We start from the raw sequence: 10,071 nt of genomic DNA, 5'->3' as shown, positions 1-10,071 counted from the left end.
ATTTTGGTATCATAGCACCAGCCAAACAAGAAGAAGAGGAAGAAGAAGATCAAAACAATAAGAGGAGGAGGAGCACTGTGAGCAACTGTGAGAACCTCAAATCCTGCAAGACAAGTACCAATTACTTTGGTTAAATGTTTGCTGACGAAGGTGGCGATCGTGGCGATAATAGTTTGTGTAGATTTACGTAAATATTGTATAGCGAAACATAAAGCACGGATTGTGGTTAGGCTACCGTGTGCAATAAGTGTCTACGAAAATTTGCTTGATTTCCATGAACAGTAATGGAAGATGAAGATTTGCAACAGATTAGAGCCAAACGGTTGGCTCAGCTGGAATCACAGTACAGGGTGAATTAAGGATTTTATATGGTTTCACACAGTACATTTTTACTGAAACTTATTACCCGAATGCAATGTATAAAGACTGCAAAGTTTATTAATTTATTTTCGTATTATTGGTATGGCGAATAATGCTAAAAGTTGGAGTGAAATAACATCGAGTAGGAAGCGTTTTTAGTCGAAACTGTTGTTTTGCTTGTTCTACCCTTACATATTTTCTGACTTAGGTATAATTAGTATGTAGTTATATTAAATTGGGTTATGTCATGTGATGCCCACACTTGGCACAAGCGATCAAAGGGCTGCATTTCGTCAGGATGGTAAAAGTCCTAGTTCTATATGTAGTAATAGTAATAGCAATAATAATAATATTAATAAAACGTGACTAGCGTGTCAGCCATAATCTTTTCTTGGTACAGATTTGAAAACAGGGCAGTTTAGCATGCATGGGGATGATACAAGTCAAGTTTCTGACCAGAAACAAAGGGACATGTATGGAAGGAAGGCTAGAGGAAAATGAATCTCTATGTTGGTCTACATATTCCGATTTTTCAAGTCAATGGTTTGCAGTGCTGAAGCTTGGAAATTACTGGATTGGAAGAAAATGCTTACCATACAACATGCATTTCTGCATCTGCTGCTTGGCAAAGCCACTGGATCTCTGAAAACAGAATCCTTTGCTAATCTTTAGCAGAACAGATAGCCTTGAGGTATGCTCTTTTTAATGGCAGTGGATTATCGCACATATTCAAGGGTGTTTCCATTCCATTCTTTCATATAATTACTTAGAATCAGAATTCGAGTTCAATCACCAGTTTGTAAGAAGGAAACAACCTTCACTCTGAGAACTGTTTATATGATGTTTTGTTTACAATCTCACACAGCACTGTTTCCAGTTCTAAAGCTTTGTGACTGTGGTCTGGTATCATGGTCTTAGGGAATATTCTTACATCAAGTTTTATTATGGCAGTTATACTGTGGAACATGAACAACTGTAGGGAGAAAAATAAATACAGCAGTTCAATGGAAAGTTCTCTTGGAAGACTAAGGAGTAAAGTTGCTCATGTGCTTAAACTTTACTGTGCGTATCAGTATTGTGATGTTCAGCTTGAGGTCCAGTTGGCCATGCTTCACATTACAGTGTTGCTTTAATGAACCCGATAGTGCAGTTGGTACAGCAACTGGCTATAGGCTGGATGGCCAAGGGGCCAACCAGAGTTTGAGTGACGTCAAGAATATGTAGATCTATACAATCACTCCCCCCGTGTCTTTGTAGCATGGTGCTTAATGAATTAAGCACCTTTCAGTACTTTTCCAGTTATAACCAGCCTGTAGCATTTATGCCACTGTAATTCAAGTGCCATATACAGACCGTCAAGGTTTGAGGCTTTGTGAACATTTTCGTAACGAGCTTATTTTTTATAGTGAGGAGTTGTTAGCCCCATGCCCAACACCCAAGCTAGATGTAGTAGCAAAGAGAAAAATCTCTGCCCCTAACAGAAATCAATCCCAATTGTCCAGCCCATAACCAGTCTCCATACTGACTGGCTGACCTATCTCATGAAGACTGGGTTGAATTATACTGAACTGGTCCAATTGTTTAGGGCTTTATCATTGAATCTGTTACCAGAGAGAGAAATGTATTTCTAAACTCAGTGTTAGAAGTTCCTCACCTTAAATGATACAAACTCCGTCCCAAGTGCAAACAATATATATTATATGTCTTTGATCTTGTTCTCTTCCACACTACATGTTTCAGCCTCTATCGGCCATCATCAGGAGTATACTCTTAACGTTGCTGCTACACTGAACCCAGTCTAAAATTTAACATTTAAAAACACATTGTTATTTTCTTCGTATTATCAACATCTACCTCGTTGATATGTGTCCGGTATGTAGATTATATTGCACACGTCAAATTTGATTTTCCTGTAGTAGCACTATAAAATCTTTAGTTATGATTTTAAAATCCTTTAAAATTTCCCTAATTTTTAAATTTAAAATTTCTCTAAATTTTAAATTTAAAATTTAAAATTAACTAAAGATTTTATAGTGCTACTACAGGAAAATCAAATTTGACGTGTGCAATATAATCTACATACCAGACACATATCAACGAGGTAGATGTTGATAATACGAAGAAAATAACAATGTGTTTTTAAATGTTAAATTTTAGGCTGGGTTCAGTGTGGCAGCAACGTTAAGAGTATACACCTGATGATGGCCGATAGAGGCCGAAACATGTAGTGTGGAAGAGAACAAGATCAAAGACATATAATATATATTGTTTGCACTTGGGACGGAGTTTGTATCATTTATCGTGTAGAGTGCAACAGGATGCTTAAGTATAATATTCCTCACCTTACCTAACATGGTGACACTGTTCTCTCTTTTGAGTAATTAAAACTTTGTTACACAGGGAGGTTCAGATGCTAATGGAACAGAAGAGAGGAGGAAGCGGGAACAAGATGAGATGAAAAACACAGTCCTCACTCAGGTCCTCACTCAGTCAGCACGGGCACGACGTAAGTTATCACTGAGGCCTTCGTAGCAGTGAGAGGCCAATGTACCTTGAAACTTGTGAATGGATTATGACTGACTATACATAACTATTTGACCCTTAATGTCACACTCTTAACACTTCGCAGACTGGCGATTTAAATATTTAAATCACCCTGTGGACCAGTATTATTAAACCTACTATCCTAACTTGTGCACTGTTCACTTTAAAAATTAATATAAAATCTCCTAATTAATTTTATTAACTAAAATTTTTTGAGAACATTTACCAGTGCTCCTGGAAGTGCTTGAGAGTGTGATATTTCTGGAAACATTCCCCTTCATGAAGTAGCATTACACAGAACTTGCAATGTAGACAGTCATACTCCTTTTTTTGTGAGCTGTGCAAACATGGCATTGCCTAGGACGCTTCCCCTTGGAATGTTCACTCCTCACAATTTTCACGAGGGCATGTTTCCACATATCGCCCGAGAGTCTCCCTGGGAGGTCCACATGAGGCTTGCATGGGGTGGGAGTTGATGGGCCCGGTTGCACTAAGTCTGTGTCTGACTCTGGTTCTGCCGCCACCATCTGGTCTGTAGCCCAGGCCATTGCCACATTCGTCAGAAATGCTTTATATTTCAATTTTGAATCAGGGTTTAGATTTTTGTGATTTTTTTAGATTTTTCTGCTGTCCTTGCAATGTTACTACCCGCATTTTCATCGCAGCTACTGTCACTTTTATTGTCTGTGGCCACAATTCTTTGTTGTCCACTGCCACTGTCTGAGTCACCATCACTACGCATTTCACAAGTCACATAAGCTAGCTCATCGGAGAAGAATTCGCCCTTGATCCATATTCTACTACTAACTTACTGGCTGGTACATACAGCTTGAAGACCGACAAAAGGCATTTTCCTTTGGAATGGGTTACGATAACAGCGAGGTCATGTTACTGAATACTAAGCAAACATTCCAGAGTTTTATTACACAGTAGTCATGCAGCTGCGTGGCAACAGAGCAAGGTATAGTGTGTCGCAACCTAACGTGTCCTAAAATCATGATATCATGTGACCAGTCTGCCATGTTTAAAAGTGAAAAGCATGATATCATGCGACCGGTCCTTTATGTGTTAACACAGGCAGTTAGTTGCCAGCTTCTGGTCACAGATGCCTCAGTTCAGCCCAAAGGTAGTCTATGTGGGATTTGTGGTGGATAAACTGGCACGAAGGCAGGTTTCTGCACACTTTGATTGTCCTCTGACAACTTTCTTTCCACCAGTGTTCCATACTCCTCTTATCATCTGGGGCTGATCTGAAGTCACAATTCCAAGGGACTCCATCTTACCCCACTCAAAATTGTGCCACTTAATCACCTAAAATATTAAACTTGAATACCAGACTCAGGAACATGCAACAGGTTGATTTGCCCCCCCCCCCAAACTAACTAATTATAAGATCAACTTCAGCAGTATTGGATCTTAGTTTACAAAATTCAAATTTTGCACCAGTAAAGTAAAAGTAAAGGTATCCCTGTAACAGGCCGTGGAGGCCCGTAGGGTTGTGAGATGTTGAGGTTCCCACATTTTTTAGACCATTGGCTCATAGATGGCAGCAAGACTGTCAGCCCTACATGCCAGCTACCATTTACCCCCAAGAATATTCCTGGTACTCATTTCTGTTAGAGGCTGAGTCAACCCCAGGGTCACAGTGCAGCTGGAAGGATTACATCAATTGAGAAAAATCCAATGACCTCATCAGGACTTGAACCTGTGACCTTCTGGCTTGTAGCATAGTGACTCAACCAACTGCACTACCGCGTACCAGTAGCACAATTAACATTTCTGAGATGTGTTCAAGAGTACAGTTACATTTAAAATTCTCAAAATTAGGTGGTACTTTAAACACTCAAAAACTTTAAATACTGGGGATAAGTGACTATCCCAAGAAATTGTTTTGAAGAATGGGGCATTCCACAAGTCTGAGATGTCTCAGTTCAGTATCTTGACATTATTTATAAGAGATTTCTTATATGATATTTAATCACCTTTTCACAGTGTTCTAATTTTGTAGGTTCATTTATCTTGCATTGTTATTGGAGTTTTGTAAATTCTACCTTTCAGTTAATACACTGATGATCGGGAAACCAGAAAAAGGCCAGCTGGTGGAGAACATGCTTATTCAAATGGCTCGCACGGGCCAAATAATGGGCAAACTCAATGAAAGTGAATTAATAGACATTCTAGAAAAAGTCAGTGAGCAGATGCAACAGCGCACAACAGTTAAGGTAAGTTTACAGAAAGAGTAGTTCAACTCTGAATTGGTATTCATAAACAAAACAGTGACTAAAGCAAACCATTTTTTAATTTGGATTTATTGTATTTTTTTGGCTTTAGTTTGACCGTCGTCGTGCAGCTGTTGATTCTGATGATGATTATTAATGGTGTTCTCTAAGTCTGATAATGTGGAAGAGATGGCCATCACCACAAATGCAGTGGCTGAAGAATAAAAACTTACAGTGCAGTGTGATTCATTCGACACCAACACAAGTAACACTGATACAGTCTAGTGCTTAATCCACAGCAAAAACTTATTCATATGCTTTAATAAACCACTGTAAATAACTTATAACTTACTCTCTGCCCATAAAATATATGGCTTCTTATTTTTATTAGTTGTCTTTCTATCTAATTTCTCTCCAAAAATCTGAAGAAGAAAATATGTGAAACCATAATATTAACTGTAATTTAGGCATGAAATATGGTCTCCTACTAAGGGAAGACCATTTGAGAACAAAATACTGGGGAAGTTATTTTTTGACAAATTCATGTATGATAAGTAGCACACAGTAAAACCGGATATTTGTACAGAATTTTGATAGGATACCCCCAAGGGAATAAACCAAATGGGGAACTAAAACATATACAGGGATAATATTTTAAAAATTATATGTAGTTGAAAATTGGATTTAATGGGCTCACGGGAAGGTCCATTGCTGGCTTCTTGTTTATATGGTGATGAACATTCAGCCAGGTCCAGAACAAGCCAACTAAGCTGAGTATCTGTACATTACCTGCATCAGGGAGTTAATTTCATTTCCTTGGTATACTTATTGACACTATAAATTGTGTTGGTTATATAGTATTGAATGAAAAACAGTTATTGTGATTAGTGAATTTTGGAGGACATCTGGGGCCAAAATTTCACAGGAGGGACAACTCCACAATATGTGGCCTGTCACCCAAGATCTATACTGGAACCTCCCAAATATAAAGCAGGTGGTCTACCCTGTAACATCTAGTAAATCAATACAGATTAAAGAATGACTCCACCATAACCTTACTATCTGAAGAAAAACAATAATAAAGTTAATTCTGATCAAGACGAAAGACAGGAAGGTATTGCAATATGAAAAATGAGGAAATGTACAGTTCTTGGATTACGTGTGCTGGAACCTGTTTCAGTTCAACATGAAAACAGAATGGATACTTATATTTAAAAAACAACATGTATTAAATAACATGAAAGATATAACTTACAATACACTTTCAGCTACAGAACTCATTCATATGCAACAGAGGTTTCTAAAACATTTTTATGTACACCTCACATTGTGGTAGCTCAGCATTTCACTGTATAATGTTCAGTTGACATAAATCAATTAAAAGAGCTAGTAAAAAGACACAGTGTTCCATTTTAGGATTCTGAAGGTTTCTTGTCATATGAGTACCATTCATACTATTGACAGATATGAAAAATTGCAGTAATGTTTCAAGAGTTATGGTCATGTTATCTACATGCTTCATGTGATTGTTATGTTATTCATCTTAATGCAGATTTAACACTTCTCCAAGACCCATCATCGGACAAAATTGCAAGATGCTTCTATCTCACAAGTTTGCACAAGTACAATTTTGATATAGCTGATGAAAAGTTAAAATGTACTGGAAATTAGAGGTCTCTGGGGCCATGATGTTCATAACATTTTTCTGTTATGTCTATAGCACAGGTCAAAATGAGGGGACATGAACAGACAGGCAGCTTGCTATTGGTGGAACTCTGTTCCTTTGGAACCCTGAAAAGTTTGTACATCCGTTTCATGTATTCAGTTACTGCTTGAAAGAAATATGAATAAGATACCAATGCAAGAGAAGTGAGAAAAATAGCAAATACACAAGGGACTATTCTTTTTAAAATTTGGAGTATAGGTCTTCTAGTTTACCAGTCCTTCAGTACACACAGGAAGGCAGATAAGTTAGTTGTGGATTGGTCCATGTCCCATGTATAATTTCATCCATATGATATGGTCGAGTCAGAAATGCTGGAACAGGAAGGTCATATGGCCATATATTTTAATTTTGTATAGTCCTGTGAATATATGGTCCATATATTTAAAATTATATTATTATGCATAGCAACTACTGCTGTATCATCATGATGGTATTGTTCCACTGTGTTTAGTGATTTACTTAACTCTGGAAAACCCCTTAAATTATGGAGAAAAGGGCACAAACAATTACGTGAAGGTTGGCACGGAAAATTTGGAGAATCATGACTGTCCACCATCTATCACATCTATGCTCACAAAAGTGTTTAAAAATGAACATGACATTATTCAACTTGTAATACGCCAGAGGCAAACACATCCAAATGTCAGTCGACACTGTCAGTGAAATTAATAGCACATTATGGAAATGATGCTAAGATATCAAGAATACAGAGAAGAAAACTGCCTGGCAAGCTATTTACAAAGTATCTCATATAGGCTGAAAACAAATGTGGCTGCAGTTAACAAGAAAGAAGATTAAAATTTCACTAATATTTGATTTGTTTACTCTTTCTCTTAATTCCACTGGAAATAAAGATCATGAGTGAATTACATTCATTGCTTTATTGGTATAGCTTGAAAGGACCTGCATTCTGTGTAACCCTTATTCACTTCTGGACTAAACTGATTTGTGGATCAAATGGATTGGAAAGGCTGGACAAATGTGGCAACTGGGCCTTTGTGTTTTGGACACTGGGCCAAATGCCTTGTAGTAGTAGATATGACACAGTGATGCAAAGTATCTGATTTCTCACATTTTTGCTTTTTATCACGAATTCACAGCTTTCTCTTGTAAGCTTTATTCACTGTTTACAAAACAGCATGGTATAGCCTTGCACAGCCTTGTCAAAGTTTAATATGTGGTTTTGTTTTAACATTAAGGAACTTGTTTGCATTCAGGGCAGATGAATCTAATCTGCTTTGCACTGTACACAATTATGTGAATTCAACTGACACTGGTATTCCAAATTCTAGCAACTGCCTGTCAGAAGATTCATGGCATATCCTCATGTACCTATGCACTACAGAGTTCAGAATATTTGCATCTAAATGTACTGTTAATAGTCAAGTCATGCCACACTGTTGTATTGTATATTATACAAGACATTCATAAGAGAATAAATAACATACCCACTACATAATAAATACTCAAAAATATTTTCTATGCACTTAAAACATCTAAAAGTTGTGATAATTTATCGTGAAACAATCCTTTATTGTTTCTGCATGAAGTAAATTAAAATTATTTAAAAAAATAGCCCTATAAAGAGTGATAAACTATCTGAATAACATAAATACAAGATCCAATCCTGAAAGGAAACTAATTACAGTTGATTTAAGAAAGTTCCTATAGGCTTATTCGTGTATCTAATTTTATAGCTCAGTTATTTAGTCTGAAACTTATTTAGATTCTACTGTAATGAAATATATATATATATATATATATATANTTTTTTTTTTCCTTGGCACTACAGCCCCAGTGGGCCTAGGCCTACCTCCATGAACTTCTCCGTTCACTTCGGTTTTTCTAGATCTTACACATACAGTAGGACTCCTTGGGCGGGTGATCAGTTTGTCGCAAGGCCTCTACCTGTACACAAGCACATAAAAACGTACACAAACATCCATGCCCTGAGTGGGATTCGAACCCACGATCCCGGCTTCCGAGCGAGTGAAGACAGCGCATGCCTTAGACTGCTTGGCTACCATGACCGGCAATTAGTGCTATTTCCTGTATTAATTTCAAGAAAACATGACATGACCAGTAACCTCAAAAGACAAGTAACAACTTTCTTCTATGTCACATTTCTATACTGTCTGTATTGAGAAGAGGGCATGTAAGAATAGATGTGTGGAGATGAAAAGTAACTCAAAATTAAAACTTTAACAGAATCTCTAGTGTTCTGAATTCTTAGGAGCATTTGGATTATGAACGTCCTGTATCTTACATACTGGGAGAAACCAAATGGTCAATAATTTTGTTTCTGTCAGAGGAGTGACTAGTGGGTCATTGTGCTCATAGCTGATTTCAGATGTCTGAATTAACTCTTTCACAGTGCATATTTCTCAGTCTGGATACAGTGAGTCTAATGTTCTAGCAACAGTTGCCTATCCTACAGCATGTAACAGAGATAATTCTGTTATTTTTATGTTACACTTCATGCTTCTAGTTCAAAGTCAACAGGGCATGCATCAGTTTCCTTCCCCCTAAACAGTGAAATGTATTTTCATTTCATGCATCCTGTTGTGTTATAATATACAACCTCTTTATTACAACCGTCACAACACAACTAATATCAAGATCAGTGCCTAGTTTTGGCTCTGCTACATGTTTCGGCTATTAACCTTTATCGGACGGGCCATTTAATTTCCGGTAGGGGCAGCTGGACGGAGTTTATTTAAATGCCCGCCCTTCTAGAGCAATGAAATTGTAAGCATGTTTCTAAAAATGGTGTAATTTCTACATTTTTTATGATAAACGAACGAAATGAACGCTCCTTTAATGTAGAAAGAATATAGAATCAGATATTCTAATTTACAGATTTTAATATCTGTAAAAAATTTTTACACTGATTCCCAAAATAAAATTTCCCGAAATTCATACATTTTCTGCACCGTGCGTTCTAGCAGTGTAATACATTTTCTGCATCATGCGTTTCAGCAGTGTAAGTCCTTCGTGGCCACCTCACATACAATGTTATCTCTTGTTGAAGCTTATTTATCGTATGGGACGTGTCGGTATGCACGACTGTAGCCGTCTGAATTTCCTCACTGCCTAATGTGTTAGATAAACACAGCAGTTAATTCTCGGAATATAGTGTTGCCAGATCGGTCATTCGTTCATTCATTGCAGTCAAACCATTGTGTTTGTAACGATTTTTAAAACATCGCAATATGTTAGCCA

The 10,071-nt window shown here is 37.3% G+C and overlaps 1 protein-coding gene across 1 annotated transcript; it reads left to right on the top strand.

The window, feature by feature from the left end:
* The first annotated feature begins 58 nt into the window (after positions 1–58).
* LOC111869349 (programmed cell death protein 5) lies at positions 59–6,767 on the top strand. Its single transcript, XM_023860806.2, has 4 exons — positions 59–350; positions 2,761–2,866; positions 4,963–5,126; positions 5,236–6,767. Exons 1-4 carry the CDS (start codon positions 285–287, stop codon positions 5,278–5,280), a joined length of 381 nt encoding a protein of 126 aa, XP_023716574.1. The 5' UTR covers positions 59–284; the 3' UTR covers positions 5,281–6,767.
* The last annotated feature ends 3,304 nt before the right edge of the window (positions 6,768–10,071 follow it).

Source organism: Cryptotermes secundus, unplaced genomic scaffold (genome assembly GCF_002891405.2).
Source record: "Cryptotermes secundus unplaced genomic scaffold, Csec_1.0 scaffold584, whole genome shotgun sequence".
NCBI classification, from domain to species: Eukaryota; Metazoa; Arthropoda; class Insecta; order Blattodea; family Kalotermitidae; genus Cryptotermes; species Cryptotermes secundus.
This window is presented reverse-complemented; position numbering and strand designations above follow the sequence as displayed.

Excerpts from the sequence above, each read along its gene's own strand:
- LOC111869349 (XM_023860806.2), top strand. The coding sequence starts at position 285 with ATGGAAGATGAAGATTTGCAACAGATTAGAGCCAAACGGTTGGCTCAG. Across the intron at positions 2,867-4,962 it reads TCAGTCAGCACGGGCACGAC|TTAATACACTGATGATCGGG; the intron begins GTAAGTTATCAC and ends TCTACCTTTCAG. Across the intron at positions 5,127-5,235 it reads AACAGCGCACAACAGTTAAG|TTTGACCGTCGTCGTGCAGC; the intron begins GTAAGTTTACAG and ends TTTTGGCTTTAG.